At 37.7% G+C, this 20,451-nt stretch overlaps 1 protein-coding gene across 2 annotated transcripts in view; it reads right to left on the minus strand.

The window, feature by feature from the left end:
* Mon2 (MON2 homolog, regulator of endosome-to-Golgi trafficking) overlaps positions 1-20,451 on the minus strand; it is a 92,430-nt gene that overhangs the window by 13,839 nt on the left and 58,140 nt on the right. Inside the window, exons 23-31 of one of the 2 annotated variants that reach the window (XM_042698663.1) lie at positions 19,870-20,032; positions 16,721-17,014; positions 12,412-12,610; positions 9,401-10,035; positions 5,944-6,087; positions 5,303-5,320; positions 4,888-5,016; positions 2,837-3,027; positions 1,291-1,351 (exon numbers count right to left, since the gene is read on the minus strand). In XM_042698663.1, coding sequence (XP_042554597.1) covers positions 1,291-1,351; positions 2,837-3,027; positions 4,888-5,016; positions 5,303-5,320; positions 5,944-6,087; positions 9,401-10,035; positions 12,412-12,610; positions 16,721-17,014; positions 19,870-20,032 — 1,834 coding nt within the window. The remainder of the gene's footprint in view (positions 1-1,290; positions 1,352-2,836; positions 3,028-4,887; positions 5,017-5,302; positions 5,321-5,943; positions 6,088-9,400; positions 10,036-12,411; positions 12,611-16,720; positions 17,015-19,869; positions 20,033-20,451) is intronic. The other variant, XM_042698664.1, reaches the window with a different exon arrangement.

Consider the following 20,451-nt stretch of genomic DNA (forward strand, 5'->3'; position numbering starts at 1 on the left):
CTACCACTTGAGCCACAGCGCCACTTCTAGCTTTTTCTGCTTATATAATGCTGAGGAATCGAACCCAGGGCCTCATTCATGCAAGGTAAGCACTCTACCACTGAGCCAACTTCCTAGCCCCTGCATTATTTTCAAAACACCATTTGCCTAAAGACTTCTGTGGGCTGTTTGTTCTGTTTTGTTAAAAATGAAGAATTCCAGGAAACTGTGTAATTGGTTTGAACAAATACTCTCAGATGCATGCTCACTGATTGACAGATTTAATAATCTACTTGCTTTTAAAATTTATACAATTGGGTGGGGTGGTGCACACCTATAATCCTAGCTCTGGAAAGGCTAGGGATCTTAGCCTGAAGGCAAGCCTAGGCTAAACAATGAGACCTAGTTTCTAGAAATAAAGCAATTAACTAAACAAACTTATTAAATAAACCCAAACTATCTATCCAACACGTACACAACAAACTGTAAGCCTGAGGAAGTCATCCTTAAACAGTATAGTTTTAATGCTTATAGGTTGAATCTTTGTTTTTCTGTTTGTTTTGTTTTGTTCTTTTCTTGGGTACTATGACTGAACCCAGGGCCTCCTGCTCTTGAGGCAAACACTCAATCACTTCAGCTATGCTCTCAGCTATTAGACACAACTTCACCTTATTCTCCTAGCAATTTTGTAGTTTCAGCATTTCTATAATTTGATTTTCATTTTTTGGTCTTTCTTCTGTGTTAGTACTGGGGCTTGAACTCAGGGCTTAAAAATTGTACCTGAGCCTTTTCTGCTCAAGGCTAGTGTTCTACCACTGAAGCCATGCCAGTGTTTTTAGTGGTTAACTGGAAATGAGTTTCACAGACTTTCTTGCCCAAGCTGGCTTTGAATCAGGCTCCTCAGATCTCAGCAGCCTGAGTAGCTATGATTATAGGTGTGAGCCACCAGTGCTTGGCTTTTTTTCTTTTAGTGGCTCTGGGGATTGAACTTAGAACCTTGTACTTCCTAGGCAAGCTCTTTACCAAGTAATGGATGCCCCAGCCCCTTTGGCCTTAGCTTGTTTTTCAAGCAAGAGTCTCATGTGTTTGGCCCAGGATCTGTCTCAGATTACAATCCTTCTACCTGTCTCCAACATAGCTGAAATTACAGGTATACCATACCATACTTGGCTTATTTGTTGTCTCCCTAACTTTTGTTTCCTGGGTTGGCCTTGAATTGCCATCCTTCCATTCCTGCCTTTCAAGTAGCCGAGAATATAGGTGTGCATCACCAGGTCTGCTCCAGTTAAGTCTTTTAAATAATCATCTTACCTCAACATCAATACTTTCATTTTTTTGAAACTCTTGAATAGAGAGATTATCTGGAGGTACACTAAAAAAATAAAACACATTATTTTTGAAGGTAAAGCATTCTCAAAATATAAACAGAAAACAGATCAAGAATATTTAAGTGATAAAACAAATTCTATTTTTATGCCCAGTCGGGATGTTGTCATTTACTTAAAAGAAGACTATTTTTAATTAAAGTTCTTAGTATAAATATCTAAATGACAAGCACAAAACTCCAACTGTGAAAACTCTTGGTCCAATCCTGAACTACACAACCTATAAACTCAACTTCTTTTAGTATTATGAATAGAAAACAGTGAAAGGTTAGATAGTGTATTATCTGCAACTGCAGTAAAAATTACCACTGTGAGATATCTGTATTTGCTCACGTTGGCAGTAACTTAGTCTCAGACAAGACACTAAATTATTCATTCAGAGGCAGCCAACCCTACCATCAATTTGTAATAAATACAATTCATAAAAATTCTTTATGATAAAGATAGAGAACATCTGTGACAAGGCCTGATTCAAATCAACTAAGCAAAAAAGTCATTCCATCGAGAACAGAAGAAAGCTGGGTGCTTTTGGCTCAAGTCTGTAATCCTAGTTTCTCAAGAGGTTGAGAGCTAGAGAATTAGTTAGAAGGTAGCTGGAGCAGAAAATTTCACAAATCTGTATCTCCAATAAATCAGTGAAATACTTGACATTTTTATTACCCCAAAAGAAACCGTGGGTCCATTAGAAGCCAGTCCCATTCCCCCTTCTCTGAATCTGGGAATAAATCATCTACTTTCAGTTTCTATGAATATATCATATAAATGAGATCATACAATACATGGCCTTTTTGTCCAGTTTCTTCCACTCATCACATTTTGAAGGTTCATCTGCTATAGCATGTATAAATACTTCATTCTTTTACTGTATGGAGATGGCATATTTTAATTTACCCATCAGCTGATGAACATTTAGATTGTTTTCACCTTCTGGCCATTAAGAGTAATGCTGCCATGAATTTTTGTATGACTATGTAAATATAAATTAGGGTAAATAAAGGATTAAAGAATGTATATGAAAGTTGAGAATTTTTTGTTTTTTTTTTCAGTTGATCATGGGACTTGAACTCTGGTCCTAGGCACTGTCCCTGAGCTCTTCAGTTCAAGGCTACTGCTCTACCACTTGAGCCACAGTGCCACTTCTAAGTTGAGAATTTTGTAAAAACTATTTTCCTCTTCTAAGGTCACATGGAACTTACATTTTAAAAAATGAATTGTCAATTTCATTACATTTTATATCACAGATTCTTCATTATGATATATTTATATGGTCTTAACCTTTGAGACTCCTGCCTTACTGCCAAAAACACTGCAACTAACAAAAAACTCCATTGCTCATGAATAATCTCCCCAGTAGCTAAAGGCTTCATCTAGGGGTGTTCTGTATACAATTTAGTGGCCTATTTGGTTAATAAATCTAGATCAAAACTGATTTTAGAGAAATTGTAGATGTGTTACTTCTTGAATGAGCTTACCTTTTAGTAAACAGAAAGTCTTCAAAAGTGTTGGCAAGTTCTGGCCACATACTGTCAAATTTTCCAGAAGAAGCATGCTGCCGGGCAACAGGCAGCCCAATAGAAAGAACTTTGAGGAGTGAAGACACTGCAAGTTTCCATGTGCTTTCAGAAGGGCAGGAATACTTCAAACTGAGAGGAACTCTAAGAGTCTGAAAATAAAGGCAATGCAAGAATTAATTATATACATAAAACTTCACTTAAAAACAAAAGTAATGGCATTCTTTTTTCATTAAAAAAGAAAAAGATAGCCAGGCACCAGTGGCTCACGCCTGTAATCCTAGCTACTCAAGAGGCTGAGATCTGAGGATCACGTTTCAAAGCCAGCCGGGGCAGGAAAGGCCATGAGACTCTTATCTCCAATAAACTACTAGTAAACCTGAAGCGACACTGTGGCTCAAGAGGTAGAGTGCTCGCCTTCAGCTGAAGAGCTGAGGGACAGCACCCAAGCCCAGAGTTCAAGCCCCACGACCGGGGAAAAAACAGAAAGAAAAGAAAAGAAAAGGATGTTACTTTCTATTTTCAGACATGGTTCTCAAATCCTATTTCTTAGTCCATCCGTCTGTCTGTCTATCTATCTAATGTAGGAGACTGACTAACATCTCAGACTATCTCTCTCTCTACATCTATCTATCTCTCTACATCCATCCATCCATCCATCCATCCATCCATCCATCCATCTATCTATCTATCTATCGTAGGAGACTACCATCTCAGACTCAAAGATTGTTGTCATTGTTTTTATTACTGTGTGTGTGTGTGTGTGTGTGTGGTTTCAGTCTGGTTTCTATGTAATAGCTAGCTTGAAAGGAAATAGGGAAATGTCACTATAATAACTTATAAATTGTCTCTAGCTTCTAAAAGTTTTTTTTTTTAATGTTTTTCATTATAAAAAGAAGGGACATCATCTGAGAAGTCAACAGGAAGAATAGTAAACACAATTTTGAGTGTTTCAACTTGGTTGTTGTCCTGTTTTTTTTTTTTTTTTAATTGGTCATGGGGCTGGACGCTGTCCCTGAGCAATTCAGCTCAAGGCTAGTGCTCTACCACTTGAGCCACAGTGGCACTTCCAGCTTTTTCTGCTTATGTGGTACTAAGGAATCGAACCCAGGGCCTCATGCATGCAAGGCAAGCACTGTACCGCTGAGCCATCTTCCCAGCCCCAAGTGTTTCAACTTGGTAATAAGGATTTAGGAAACCCTGCAGAGTAATTTTGTTGAAGAGGTTCTTCTGTCCCAAAAAGGTCAACACTACTTGTACTTTTTCCAGTAATAGGTTAAGGTAGAATAAACACAATCTCAAATATCATTACTTGGAAGTTTTATATCTGAAGTTCTTTGAATTTTATATTCCACTTTAATATTTGAATGAAGTTAGTTTTTCTCCAAATATTGCAATAAAATTGATCATCTGAGAGTATGACTTATTTTATCTTTGATCACTGAGGGTACTAGAGGGTAATGCTTTAACTGGTAGGCTGCATTGTGAACTTCTTTTTGAATGCTAATTAACCCTTGCTTTGATTAATACTGTCTGAAGAAACGGGATTGTCATTACATGGCGAAATTTCAAACCTACTGCACATTTATTTCTAAATATTTTTCATAAAAAAAAACTGATTCAAAAAAAATGGGGCCTGGGGGTTGGGAAGGTGGATCAGTGGTAGAGTGTTTGCCTTGCATGCATGAGGCCCTGGGTTCGATTCCTCAGCACCACATACGCAAGAAAAGCCAGAAGTGGTGCTGTGGCTCAAGTGGTAGAGTGCTAGCCTTGAGCTGAAGAGTTGAGGGATAGCGCCCAGGCCTAGAGTTCAGGCCCACGACCAGCAATAAATAAATAAATAAATAAAAATTTTAAAATGGGGCTTGTTAAATACAATTCACTTAAGTTGAAGAAAAACTATAAATAATATATTTTTTCACTTATCCTCATATAATGCTATTACTTAAACAGTAATTTAAAGAATTTTGTCATGTTCACAATTAAAAGCATAGCAATAAAGAAAGAGATACCTTAATAATATTCTGGAGAACTTTCTCATTCACCACGGCTTTATGACAGGCTGTTTTTTGGTATAAATCCACAACTACTTCTAAAGACCTTTCAGCAAACGGTACATAATTCAAGGCTACCCATTCCGCCTAGAAAGTAATATTTTCACATGAGGTTAAAAATAAATAAGATTAAAGGAATTCATATTGTTTCTGAAGGGAAAGCTTCGTTGTCTCAAATGCAGGTCTTGGTTTTTGGCAGATTATATTACATGCAAAGTTTTCAAAAAGATATGTATTTCATGGAAAAAAAATTCAGCCAGGCAAAATTTAACACTACTGGGAAAATGCACATAGAACAGTCTACCAAGAACTGGGAAAGATGTAGCTCATTTGTTGCCAATAGGTTAGGACAATTTTAGGAAATTTAACTCACCGGTGCAAATAGTTGGATCTATTGTGATTCCATTGTGTTGCAAGACAAATAGAATGAGAAAAGTTAATACATAGTAAAACTACCTTTCGGACTATATAAATTTATAATTTTTATGTTCAGTGAACAAAATAAGCATGTACATGCATACAGAAATTTACTTTTCCCCTATACCAAAATAAAGTTAAAAATTTGCCAACTGTGGCTAGAAAAAGTTTTATGTAGAATCCAACTAAATTTCACACCAGTAGTGGACAAGTTATTTAGCATACACAGATTTCTTAACCTTGCACTGTAAATAACTATGTTGGGTAAGATAGGGATTAGAGATTTCGAAGCCATTTTGCAATGTGTTGGGACAGCCAAGGAAGAGGTACACTGAAACTTATTTTTCAAGAAACACGTCCTGTAGAGTAACATGAAAAGCCAAATTTTTTGAAGACTACTTGAGAAAAAGAAGTCATAAGCAGCAAGAAAAGGATCACAAAAATGATTCATCAAATATTTGTTTGGCTTAAATTGTCAACAGCCATATGTTTTATTGTGAATGAAAATCTTTCTCTGAGATGTCAATTGTAAGTTGAACTGATTATATTTACAAGCCATTATGTCTTACAGAATTAATATAGTTTATAGTCAAGTACCTGGTTGTATTTTGCATTTGCAATGTGCTTTGTTTCCAGTTGTCCATACTGTGGAGGTTTACAGGAAAATTCTACAAATGCCAGCAACTGGTCAAATATGGCTGGATACATTATCTGCATGTTTTCTGGTCCTACACAGATGGCCTACAAAACAAAATATGAACATCAGAATGCACAAGCTGAACTGCTGTCAGTTCTTAACTGTATATGCATTTGTTTAATCAACTAATCTTTAGATCTTTGTTCATGTTTAAGTTTCTCAATTCATGTATTACACCATCTTTTCTATGTCAAACATTCCAACTACAGTAGACCATTACTGAATAAAGTATAGACTAAAACTGCTTTTTTTTGTTTTTGGTCGGTCGTGAGGCCTGAACTCTGGGCCTGGGTGCTGTCCCTGAACTCTTCAGCTCAAGGCTAGCGCTCTATCACTTGAGCCACAGTGCCCCTTATGGCTTTTTCTGCTTATGTGGTACAGAGGAATCAAACTCAGGGCCTCATGGATGCAAGGCAAGCACTCTACCACTAAGCCACCTTCCCAGCCCTGCTTTTTTTTGTTGTTGTTGTTGTTGTTATTGTTGGTCATGGGGCTTGAACTCTGGGCCTAGGCACTGTCCCTGCACTCTTAAAGCTCAAGGCAAGCTCTACCACTTGAGCCACAGCACCACTTCTGGTTTTTTTTCTTGTGGTTTATAAGAGATGAGAGTCTCATGGACTTTCCTGTCTGGGCTGGCTTTGAACCGTGATCTTCAGATCTCAGCCTCCTAAGTAGCTAGGATTACAGGAGTGAGCCACTGGTGCCCGGCTCTAAAACTGCCTTTTAATAAAATGATTTATTCCTTAACACAGTGGCAAAGAGCAACAATCTAAAGAGAAGTTGTCAGCAATCCGGAGGCTCTACAATCTGAATACTTCGTCAGAAGTAAAGCTGTTATGTACTAAGAATATGTCAATGACCCACACGACACTGACTTCTACTTAAGAAGTGTGCCATTGGGGCTGGGAAGGTGGCTCAGTGGTAGAGCGCTTGCCTTGCATGCCTGAGGCCCTGGGTTCGATTCCTCAGCACCACATAAGCAAAAAGAAAAAAGCCGGAAGTGGCGCTGTGGCTCAAGTGGTAGAGCGCTAGCCTTGCGCTGAAGAGCTGAGGGACAGCGCCCAGGCCCAGAGTTCAGCGCCCTGGCCCCACGACCAGACCCCCCCCCCAAAAAAAAAAGAAGTGTGCCATTCACTGGTGACAACTGACTTTGTGCCATGCCTGGTCCATTGACAAGAACAAACACTCATGTGCATTACAAGTGGAGAAACAAAACATCTATGAAAATCTGTTAATCTGTTTCTAAAAGAGAGTATGTAACAATTTTCAGAGAAGCTCTGTATACTTAACATATTCACACATACTATTTAAAATCTGAAGAGCCATACCATATCTAAAAAATAGTCAAGGGGATGGAAAGGTGGCTCAGTGGTAGAGCGCTTGCCTTGCATGCCTGAGGCCCTTGGTTTGATTCCTCAGCACCACATAAGCAAAAAGAAAAAAGCCAGAGGTGGTGCTGTGGCTCAAGTGGTAGAGTGCTAGCCTTGAGCTGAAGAGCTGAGGGACAATACCCAGGCCCAGAGTTCAGGCCCCACGAGCGGACCCCCCCCCCCAAAAATAAATAAAAAATAGTCAATGCAAGAAAGGGCTGGTGAAGTCACTCAAGTGGTAGACTGCATTCTTAGCAAGTCTAAGGTCTCAATTTCAAACCCAAGAACCCAAAACAAAAAAGCTTAGAATAAGTTCCTTGTAGCTGCTGTAATTCCACTTATTCTTTTGTTAGCAAAGAAGAATTGTCTAAAAGCAAAATTTATACTTAAAAAAATAAAGGTGGATATTGGTCTTTTTCATATGTATATGTGTGTGCACATGTGTACGCCTTGTGAATGATGGCTCTCAATTGTGGGAAGACTCACAGTTATAGGCCCAAGAAGGCCTATACTTAATAATAATAAACAAAACAAAAAACAAAAAAAACCTTCTCATTTCCTCTAGGGAAGTCTATAAATGATTATTTATAAGCCTAATTGGGTGAAGTGAAGAAGCACAAATATTGATAGAGTGTATTTGTTTTCCCATTGAAAATAGAGTTACTTTGATTTCAGTTGTGGAAATCTACATCCCAGATTCTCTATAATTTGTTTTCTGCTCCGTAAAACAGACTTAAAAAATAATAAAAGGCAATTTGTTCAATCACTCCTTAGCTAGATGATCTCCAGAGGCAATTAAAAAGCACCATGATGATTAGAGAAATATCATAATTCCTACTGGGGGTATTTTCATCATTCCACTTGCATATGAAGCAATCAGCTAATTAGAAATCACGATTTGCATTCCTCAAATTACTATATTTAATATGTGATCCGAATCTAGTTCTAATTTTTTTTTTTTTGGGTCCAGTCGTGGGGCCTGAACTCTGGGCCTGGGCGCTGTCCCTCAGCTCTTCAGCTCAAGGCTAGCACTCTACCACTTGTGCCACAGCGCCACTTCCGGCTTTTTCCTTATGTGGTACTGAGGAATTGAACCCAGGGTCTCAGGCATGCAAGGCAAGCACTCTACCACTGAGCCACCTTCCCAGCCCCTCTAGTTCTAATTTTATCAGATTGTTATAGGTACTTTGTTTCAATGGTTGGCTATTCAGTTGCCTTTTTTGTTGTATTTAAATGGTTATAAATCAGTATCTTTGATAGTCTACAAAAAGTTACTTTGATATCACCTTGCTTCCTAATCTGCATTTACTTTTTTTTTTTTTTTGGCTTTGTTTTCTTTTGTTTTGGGCAGTACTGGGGTGAGTAAATCCAGTCTCATAACTTCCAGGCAAGTACTCTACTACTGAGCTATATTCCTTAATCCCGACATTTGTTTGCTTTAATGACTGCTTTAATGATTTCTATTTTTGCTATAATAAACATACACACCTAAAAACACATCTCTTTCAAAACGTTTGTGAGAAAAATACTTTCATATTTATCCCTTTTTCTCTGCAGATACAGGTTTGATGAAACGTGCAAAAATTTCAGAACTAAATTTAAGTATATATGAAAACTACTGAAACAATACAATATTTATTTTCTAGTCACAAAGGGCTTTGCTAAAGTTATGATCATAAATATTATATTCTCTTGTGTATAGCTATGTGGACAAAACAAAAATGTTGGTTAACTATAAGAAGATTCAGTCACCTTCTTAAACTCAAAATAAACCTGTATTATCTTTTTGGAAATACTACAAAATCACAAGCTTTTAAGGTAACTATCTCCACAATTCTGAATTGATCCCCAAATATACCTAAGCAACAAACTTGATGATCCAGTATTTATCTATCCCCCAAAATATAGCAAAGTAAAAACAAAAACAAAACCAAAAACCCAGAAGACATTATTCATTATTGTTCAGAAGCCACTAAAATTTCATTACCTTTTGGAGAACATCTAAAGCTGTAAGCACAGCTTCCTGTAAACTTGTCAGAACTGCTTCGGTGTAAGATGGAAGAATGAAAGGAGAAGCATCTGAACTTATTGGGACTGAAACTGCACTGTGCAATATGACTCCCAACTTTTGCAAGTCATCCATGTTGAAGCCAGTTTTTATGTGCTGGTAGAGAGCTGGAAAAATCTGAATTAAAGCTGTAAGAAAAGGCTGGCTGGGAATAAAAGTCAGTTTATCAAAAGTAACAGGAGGCTTTGTGCTTTCAGATCCAATTCTGTACCAGGTATTCCATGCAGCCCACCAGAGATTCAGGTCTTCCAGCTCATCAGTGACTATAGGTGGCTCAGAGCTACTATATCTTCCAAGTCTTTCTCCAATGGAATCTGTTCTTACAAATGGCCTGTTCAAGCTAGGTCCTGATAAGGACCCTATAAGGACAGGAACAGGTACAGGTACATTAACTACAGGTGGTGTCTCAGGCTTATCTGAGTCTCTGACGGGGGACACAATCTGTAAGATTTCCTGGAAGCTTTTCAGAGCAGCCAGAGAAACTTCATTGTTTTTGCTGAGTGCTGCTGACTGTATATGGTCAAGAAGAACATCCCAAGCTCTTGAAAAATCTCCTATAAGAAGAAAAGGAAAAACATCAATTAGCATTAAAGTGCCAAATTCTGTCTTAATATTTAACCAACTCTAATCTTTATTTTCTACTTAAATTGTCATAGATTTTTAAATGAGTAAAAAAACAAGAAAGTGGTGCTATGGCTCAAAGTGGTAGCACACTAGTCTTGAGCACAAAGTTTCAGGGACAGTAACTAGGCCATGAATTCAAGCTCCACAACTGACAAAAAAAAAAAAAAATACTATCAGATACTGAAGTACTAATAATGTGAACTATAATAATTACAAGCCAGATATAATTTTTTTTTAATTTTTAGTCACAAGAAAGTGCAATAAGAAGAGAACAATGGATACATAAATGTATTGTCCTGAAAACAAAGTTCTATAAATGTTTGTCTTATTATATATACTTTTATTTCATAGTACTTCTGCCTAAGGAGAACAAAAAAAATCCTATTAGCAAAATAAAAGCTTTTCAGTAATAACTTCTGTCTATTCATACCTTTATTAATGATTAAGATGTTCTTTCTCTCCCTTCCTCCCACCTCTCTTGGCCCCTCCCTTCCCAACCTCCCTTTTGTGGTACTGGGAAATGAACTCAAAGATAGGTAATGCTAGGTAAGTACTCTACCACTGAGCTACAATCTCCAGCCCTAGGTGTCCTTGTTCCTACTCACTAGAAAAGTTAAGTTGTGCCTAAATATTTCAAAGAAATTATATGTTATACTTCATAAAATTCTAACTTTATACTTTGTTTTTCCTACTAAAATAATTTAATAGTTGCAGAATTTCCTTGAGCATTTTTGTCCTAACAGTTAATGAGTAAGCAGGGACCAAATATACCATAAAGAATAACTAGTCACACCTGTAATCTTAACTTCTAAGTAGGGAGAAATTGGCAGGATTGTGGTACAAGGACTCTACTTCAACCAGTAGCTGAATACAGTGGAACATGCTTATCATCTCAGTGGGAGGCTAAGACTGGGTGGATGGTGGTTGCAAGGCCAGTCAGGGCAAAAACATTTTTTGAGATCCTCATCTCAATAATGAAAAAAAAAAAAAAAGGACAATGTACCTGTTCTCCTGTGAATCTGAATCTCAACGAACCATGGGCAGAGCATGGGCTGAATGTTTAGTTGCTTCCCTTTACTCATCAGGTCAGTCTCTGGCCTAACACCTCTGACAGTCTAAATACTTACAAAGAAGCTATCTATGACTTGGTGTAATTTCCATTAGACTAAAAAAAGAAGAAACTGTTAGCTCTGCACCAGTAGCTCACAGCTAGAATTACTCAGAAGGGTGAGATCTCAGGATCACAGCTCAAAGCCAGCCCAAGCAGGAAAGTCTATGAGACTGTTATCTCCAATAAACTACGCAGAAAAAGCCAGATGTGGCACTATGGTTCAAGTGGTAAAGGGCTAGCCTTGAGCAAAAGAAACTCAGGAACAGAGTCCAGGCCCTGAGTTCAAGCCCTAGGAATGGCAAACAAAAAAAGAAAAAGAGAGAAAACATTTTCCCCCTATAGCACTCAAGGCCCAGTGAGTTTAACAGCACTTGCAGTAGAATAACCTAAGTATAACTAAAAACAGCCATTCTAAAGCAGTATACCAATAGGTTGTATAATATGTGATATGTAAAATAAGTGATCTAAAGATTTTTCTTTTTCCAAAGGCTAAAATAACCAGATATTTTTTTTCTTTTTAAAGAAGAGATTAAATCCAAATGACTACAAAAGCATTTGGTTAATGCTGAAAGTGGGTCTGGTATGAAAATAAGGCACATTCTACTAATTTTGGAGAAAACCATAACCTCTGCCCAGTTGCATGTATCTTCTCTCTGGTCTCTTCATTCCAGATCTCCAAACATGCTGGTCCCTCACCCTTATTCTCTCATTGTCTTCTATCTCAGTGTTTAAGGGTGTCTCTTCATCTTACCTTTACTTGATGAGCACCTACCTACCTTAAGTCTTGAAGTCTGTCAAGTATATGTTTTTCATGACAACTTCTAGTTTCTAAGTTTAAGTTGAGCCAACTGCTCTATAGCATTAAGCATTATAGCAATTTTGTATTTATTGATATAATTATAGTTCAACCCTCATGTCAGGACACTGCAAGGAGAGTGTGAATTTTGCTCATCACTGTATCCTCTAAAGGCTAGTTCACAATACATTAAATATTATCTCAGTGAAATGTATGGAAATTAGTATACTTTTGCACACATCATGCATAAATGCAAAGTCTGTAAGTTAAGATTGATGTTCTTGGGTAGTGGCACTGTGTGTGAATTGTAAAAAGAATCTTCTGCATGTTCTAAATTTCCTTTAACACAAATAGTTTCTGTAACCAAAAAGGAAAACACGCATATACATACACACCTACCTAAAGGTTGCAGTAAATATCTCCTAGTGTTGAAGATTCTTGCTACTCCGGCCAATGTTAATACCCACGTCTCAGCCCATTGCTTCTCTGCTGTATCCCTTGAATGATGAATGAGAATATTGCCACCACCAGACTCAATCTTTTCTTTGTCTGCAGTGGTAGAAGACTCTCGAACTCGATCCAGTAAATGAAAGAGTACCTAAATATTTATAGAATTGTCATATATATATAGAGTATTGATAAATAGCTTAATAGCATAACAAACTAGAAGTTGCTATGAAAAAAATAGTAGAAGTTGTTTTGAAAAAATATATACTTGACAGGCTGGGAATGTGGCTTAGTGGTAGAGTGCTTGCCTAGCATGCATAAAACCTTGAGTTTGACTACTCAGTACCTCATATACAGAAAAAGCCAGAATTGGCACTGTGGCTCAAGCAGTAGAGTACTAGCCTTGAGCAAAAGAAGCTCAGGACAATACCCAGGCCTTGAGTTCAAGCGCCAGGACTGGTAAAAAAAAAAAAAAAAAAGTGCATATATACATATATAAAAAACTTGGCCAACAAAGGTAACCATACTTTTTATTCTGTCATCGTGGGGCTTAGGTCCTGGGTGCTATCCCTGAACTCTTTAGCTCAAAGCAAGCACTCTACCACTTTGAGCCACAGCTCCAGTTCTGGTTTTTGAGAAGTTAAATGGAGATAAGAGTCTCATGGGGATTTTTCTGCCTGAGGTAGCTTTGAACTATAATCCTCAGATCTCATCCTCCTGAGTAGCTAGGATTATAGGCATGAAGCACCATTGGCCAGGCTAACCACATATTATTAAGCTTATCCTTTAGGTCAGGGAATATGAGCAAGTAAATAAAGCGGATACAACATATTTAATATTTACTAAGTCATTAATGGATCATCAAAAACAAAGGAGAGGGAGGGTCCAGGCAAAAAATATAATTATGGTAAATATCGAAATTGAGGCTACAATTGAACTTTCAGTTGGGAAAAAAAAAACAAAGCCAGCCGCTGGTGGCTTATACTTGTAATCCTAGCTATTCAGGAGGCCGAGATCTGAGGATCATAGTTCAAAGCCGGCACAGGCAGGAAAGTTCATGACACTCTTATCTCCAATTAACCATCAGAAAACTAGAAGTGAGTGGTGCTGTGGTTCAAGTGGTAGAGTGCAAGCCTTGATCTGAAGAGTGAAGGGACTGTCCCTAAGCCCAGAGTTCAAGACCCACGACCACCACCATCACCACTACCACCAAAAAAATCAAGCAAGAATTGATTGAAATGTTTACACTTTCAGGAATAACTAAGAAAAAAACTAAATAGAGAAATAGAGACATACTGGTGAAACAAAAGCCAAGAAAAGTGAAATTCCTAAGACAAATGAATTAACAGTGCTAAATTGCTATCAAAAATTGTGCAGGATGAAATTGGGCAGAGGTTAAAAGATTTTGTGATCAGGAGATCACCTATAACTTATGAATACCCTCTGTGGCTCTCAAAGTGAGTTCTCTGAATTAGCAGCACCAGTATCACCCAGAAACATGACAGAAATGCAAATTCTCAAGCTCCATTTTAGACTCTAAATCAGAAGAAATTCAGGACAGCAGGGTGGGTAGAGGTAGAAATGACAGTAGTCGGTCAGTAATCTGTGCCTTAACAAGTCCTTCAGGTCATTCTTTTACACTCTGATGTTTAAGAGACTCTAAAGGGGCTGGGAAGGTGGCTCAGTGGTAGAGTGCTTGCTTTGCATGCATGAGGCTCTGGGTTCGATTCCTCAGTACCACATAAGCAAAAAAGAAAAAAGCCGGAGGTGGCACTGTGGCTCAAGTGGTAGAGCGCTAGCCTTGAGCTGAAGAGTTGAGGGACTGCGCCCAAGCCCAGAGTTCAGGGCCCACGTCTGGACCCAAAAAAAAAGAGACCCTGAAATAGAATAATCTTGCAAATTCCAAAGATAAGAAAATGTGGGGGAGATGAGGAACAAAAAAGAAAATCATTGAGAATTAGACAACAGGAATACTGAAAGTGAGGCTATTGAAAAGAAGCAGGAAATCAAAGGAAATACTAAGTTTAAAAAAAAACTAAGGGAGGGGCTGGGAAGGTGGCTCAGTGGTAGAGTGCTTGCCTTGCATGCATGAGGCCCTGGGTTCGATTCCTCAGCACCACATAAGCAAAAAGGAAAAAGTCGGGAGTGGTGCTGTGGCTCAAGCGGTAGAGCACTAGCCTTGAGCTGAAGAGCTGAGGGATAGTGCCCAGGCCCAGAGTTCAAGGCCCACGACCGGACCCAAAAAAAAGAAAAAAAAAAAAAAAAAACTAAGGGAGACAAACATGTTTTCGATCTGAAGAGGAGCCAGGAGAGGGAGGTAAAATAGAAGACAAAAAGAAATATGGTTTTTACCATTAAGGAAAAAAAGCACATGTAGACATACATGTATATACTTACAAATATGCACAGATTTAATTTTTACTTAAAATAAAAAAATAAAATGAAGGAAACAGGACTTATTTTTCATTAGGGAACATTTTAGGATTTAAGTTGGAAACATTCATTGTTACATACAGTTAAGATTTATTATATTGCCAGTTGTTCAATTTAGGGGAACCCTGGCCTGGAAGTATGACTCAGGTGGAAAAGCACCAGCCTTGAAAGGAAAATCTATTGATCTAAACAATATTTACAAAACAAGTGAACGGATTTTAAGTAGAATTTTATAAAGATGAAACAGATAGAAAAAGAAAATTTCTTTTTTTCTTTTCCCTTTTTTTTTTAAAAGCAAAGAGGGAAAAGTTATATATTTACTCTCACGCAACCCCATCCAATGGTAACCATACTTTTTTTTTAATGTTGGTCTGGCTGCTGTCCCTGAGCTCTTTTGCTCAAGACTAGCACTCTATCATGTTGAGTCACAGCTCCAGTTCTGGTTTTTGAGAAGTTAATTGGAGACAGGAGTCTCATAGGGATTTTTCCAATGGAGTTTGAACTCAGGGCTTCCCGCTTACTAAAAAGGTTCCCTACTACTTACGCCATGCTCCTGGCTATTTTGGCTTTAGTTATTTTTGTAATAGGCTGAGTTTTTCCCCAGGCCTGCAAACCATGCTTCTCCAACTATACCTCCTGAATAGCAGGGATGACAAGTGTGTACCACTGTGCCCAGCTTGTTCATTAGATGGAGTAGGGTCTCACCAACTTTTTGCCCAAGCTAGCTGAACTGTAATCATTCCAATCTCAACCTCTTGAGTAGCTAGGATTATAGGCATGAGCCACAGTATCTCTTTCAACTGTTGATTTTTTTTTTTTTTTGGGGGGGGGGCAGTCTTGGGTCTTAAAATCTGGGCCTGCATGCTGTCCCAGAGCCTCTTTGTGCTCAAGGCTAGAACTCTACCACTTGAGCCACAGCACCACCTCCAGCTTTTTCTGATTAGTTTACTGAAGATAAGAGTCTTCAGCCCAGGCTGATTTTGAATCATTATCCTCAGATCTCAGCTTTCAGAGTAGCTAGGATTACAGCGTGAGCCACCAGTGCAGCATCAAATTATTGATTTTTAAGTAGCATTTTTAAGAGAATCACTAGAGCTATGGCTTATGTGGTAGAATGCTTGCCTAGCAAATATGAGGACATGAGTTCAAATCCTAGTATTGTAGAAAAAAACAGAAAAAAGTGACTATATTGATGAATGAACATATTAATTTACTAATTGGATATTTCAATGTAGTTCATAGTCTTTCATAGATCCTAAATTGGACTATATTTGAATTACATGCTTATAATACCCCATATATAAATAGATCTTAAAATAAATTAAGAAGACTTTTCACATTTTTGTGAGGGATTTGATTATCAGCAGTGGTTTGGCAACTCCTGGGGGATGGGGGGAGGGATTGGCAGAAATTGAGACAGAAATAAGAGATGAAGACAGAGATGAGGCCTTGAAAATTAATTTGTTTAGTCTGGTTCTGGTGGTTCATGGCTGTAATCTTAGCTACTCAGGAGGCTGAAATCTGAGGATGAGATTCAAAGCCAGCCTGGTCCGGAAAGTCTGTAAAACTCTAATCTCCAATTAATCACCAGAAAACTGGAAGTGGAACTATGTCTCAAAATGATAGAGCACTAGTGGAGCAAAAAAGCTAAGGTACAGTGCCCAGGCCCTAAGTTCAAGCCCACATAGACAAAAAAACCCACAAAAGTCCTGTAATTGGGTATGATTCAAAACATGATAAAGTAAACATTTTTGTTTTCCCAAATAAATAAATGGCAACTCTTTTTAGAAGTATAAAAGCAACTTAAAGCCAAGCAATTTTACAATACCTTCCAAATAACAGTGTGCCAAGTTGAATGTTGTAATAAGGTTCCATGCGCACCAATTGTAGAAAACAGAGTTTGCCCTGCACTCTTTCTGACAGCAGGGCGGGGATCCACGCACAGTTCACCCAATTTTGCATAAAGACATAACCACAAACAATCAAATGGTGGTGCTGGGTGGAAAGGCCGATTTAAAACCATTCCTTTCTCTTCTGCCTGTTTCTGCTGTGCTGCTTCTTCTTTATTTAGCTCTTTTTCAATAGTTTCCCCTCTTTGGAAAAAATAATCTGAAATATTCCACTAAAAGAAAAATAGAAATATATCACTTCATCTTACAAATTTTGTTTTAAATAATAATAAATAACATATGGCTCTTTCATTGTAAAACTTTAAAAAATTAATACAGAAACTGCATTCCTACTAGAATGGATTCAATGAAATTATCTCTGAATATGAGGAACACTCTTGTGTTTTTATTGGTAGCAGTAATGGGGCTTTAAATTCGGGGGTTGGGAGCTATCCTTTAGCTTTTTTTGCTCAAGGCTGGTGCTCTAACACTTGAGCCACATCTCAAGATAAGGAGTCTCAAGGTTTTGTCTGCCTGGGATGGCTTTGAATCACAATCCTTAGATCTCAGACTCCTAAGCAGCTAGGATTACAGATTGAGTCAACTGTGATCATCTGCTTTTATTCTCTTTTATATTTTTTATATAAACACATCTCAAGCATACACAGAAGATGGAGAATAGTATATGAACTTCAATGCACATTACCTGGATGCAATAAGTGTTAACTACAGAACACATAGCTACAGTACCATTATCACCAAAACAAAATTAGTAATTCTTTAACATCATTTAACAAAGATTATGATTTCATGTAAAAATAATAATGTTTATATGACCAGATAAGATGATGTTAAGTGAAATGAACCCCAAGACAGGGACACAAGTGTTTTTTTTCTTTCTTGCTATTGTTTCTAATATATTTATAAGGTACTATGTGATTTTTTTGTTGTTGCTTTGTATGTTCTTCCCCCATGGTATAACCCCTGTTTTCACTGTATTTGATGTAGGTCTAATTTGGGGAGGGGATGTTTAAATAGGGATACAGGTTTACCCATTGTAACAATGAAATGTACAAGACACTATGTTGAAAACGAACTTTGCAATTTAGGCGGGGGGGAGGAAGTGTAGTTGTGGAGGTGGGAGGGAAAGGATGGAAGGGGAAAAACAAAGGAAGAGGCAACAATGCTTGATAGGAAATGCACTCATTACCTTGCTCATGTAACTGTAACCCCTCTGTACAGAATTTTTATAATAAAAAACTTATGGGGCTGGGAAGGTGGCTCAGTGGTAGAACGCTTGCCTTGCATGCCTGAGGCCCTGGATTCGATTCCTCAGCACCACATAAGCAAAAAGAAAAAAGCTGGAAATGGTGCTGTGGCTCAAGTGGTAGAGTGCTAGCCTTGAGCTGAAGAGCTGAGGGACAGCACCCAGGCCCAGAGTTCAGGCCCTACGACTGGACCCCAAAAAAAAAAAAGAAAAAGAAAAAAAATCTTCAACCATACACCTATGACCACTCTCAACCAATTAAGTGATGTGTGAATTAATGACAATTATGCCAATATAAAATATAGAGGATTCAATATAAATTTAAGACCAAAGAGTTGATATCCAGCAGTAATTTAATTAAAATTAAACTAGCCAACCACCATTTTTAGAGGGTAATTTTTTACAGAATGTACTTATGTTTCATTTCCCATGATTAATTTTTTTTTTGCCAGTCCTAGGGTTTGAACTAGGGGCCTGGGCACTGTCCCTAAGTTTCTTTTGCTCAGGGCTAGCACTCTACCACTTAAGTCACAGTGCCACTTTTGGCTTTTTCTGTTTATGTGGTACTGAGGAATTGAACCCAGGGTTTCATGCATGTGAGGCAAGCACTCTACCACTAAGCCACATTCCCAGCTCCCATGATTAATTAAAAAAAAAAAATTGTTTGTGCCAGTTCTGGGTCTTGTGCTCAAATTAACACTATCACTTGGCTATGGTTCCACTTCTAGTTTTTGGTTGGTTAACTGAAGGAAACAATCTCACTGACTTTCCTACCTGAGATGGCTTCAACCCACAATCCTCAGATCTCAGCCTCCTCAGTAGCTAAGATTACAGGCATGAGCCACTGGTAGCTGGACCATGATTAATTTTTAATAGGAAAATATTAATTTACCTAGCTTCTGAGAATAATTAAATTAAATTGTAAAATTTCTGAGTTAGAGCATAGAGTAAAAGATTCTAAACGACTTTTTTTTTTTTTTTTTGGGGGGGGGGGGGGGTCAGTCCTGGGGCTTGAACTCTGGCCTGGGCGCTGTCTCTCAGCTCTTCAGCTCAAGAAGTATGTTCTACCACCTGAGCAGCACCACTTCTGGTTTTCTGGTTGTTTATTGGAGATAAGCGTCTCACAGACTTTCCTACCAGGGCTGGCTTTGAACCGTGATCCTCAGACCTCAGCCTCCTGAGTAGCTACTATTACAGGCGTGAGCCACCAGTGCCCAGCACTAAACAACTTTCTTTTAATGTATATACATATAACTCATTATAGATATTTCTATGTTTATTTCATATACTCTTAACAATACCCTAAGATTTTGTTATCTCTATATTCAACATATGCAAACTAAGACACAAGAGAGTTCAATAATTAAACAACTAGAGTTAGCATTATCAAAACATATCCATAGTGGCGCTATGGGCTCAAAGTGATAAAGCACTAGCCTTGGTGAAAGAACTCAGGGACAGCATCTAGGCCCTGAATTCAAGCTCCTAAGTTTTGGGATGGGATGTAGCTATGTGGCATAGTCCTTGCCTAGCAAGTGCAACATAATGGGTATGATCCCCAGAACCAAAAAAGACAAAAAACAAAACAAAACAAAACAAAAAAACTTGTTTTCCGAGTCTAGGTTCTTCCACTACAATATGCTATCTTTTAATACCTCTTATCAAGCTTTACTGCTAAAAAAGTAATCTGTGAAAATGTTATTAAAATAATATTTAAAACCAGTTAATCTTCACACTAATGTCAACTAATAATTTCTTTATAAGTTCACTAAATTAGTAATTTCTAAAATATAATTTCATAAGAAGAGCAATGATACTTACCAATAAACCTATTGAAGTTAAACTAATATTCAGTTCTTGATTATGAAGTCCAAAGCTACCTGCAACATCTACAACTATCTGCAGGCAAGTGCAAGGCATTGTTGGCAGAAAATCTGTTACAACCAACTGAAGACACTGAAATGCAGTTCGAATCAAAGATTCCCTGAAAAAATAACAGAAATGCACACTGAAACATTTAAACAAAAAGCATAAAAATATATAACTTAAAATAATTTAAACTGAACAAAGTTTTATTTTAGAATTCTAACAAGGACAGTCTTCCCAATACAGCTACTATTAATACTTCAACAATCATTTAAATGTAAAAAAGATGCTATTCAAACAAACAAAAATAATAAGAAATAAAAACAGATTTTTTTCTTATTCAATATAACATTATATTTTCTATTTAAAATTTTTTTATTGTTATTGTAAAGGTGATGAGAGAGGAGTTACAGTTACATGTAAGGTAATGAGTGCATTTCTTTTTGAACAGTGTCACCCCTTCCCTTGCTCTTCTCCAGTTTTTCCCTTCTGTCCCCACACACAAGTTACAGAGTTCATTTTCAACATAGTGTCTAG

The sequence above is a fragment of the Dipodomys spectabilis genome, unplaced genomic scaffold, assembly GCF_019054845.1.
Source record: "Dipodomys spectabilis isolate Male_0828 unplaced genomic scaffold, ASM1905484v1 ptg000234l, whole genome shotgun sequence".
Lineage (NCBI taxonomy): Eukaryota > Metazoa > Chordata > Mammalia > Rodentia > Heteromyidae > Dipodomys > Dipodomys spectabilis.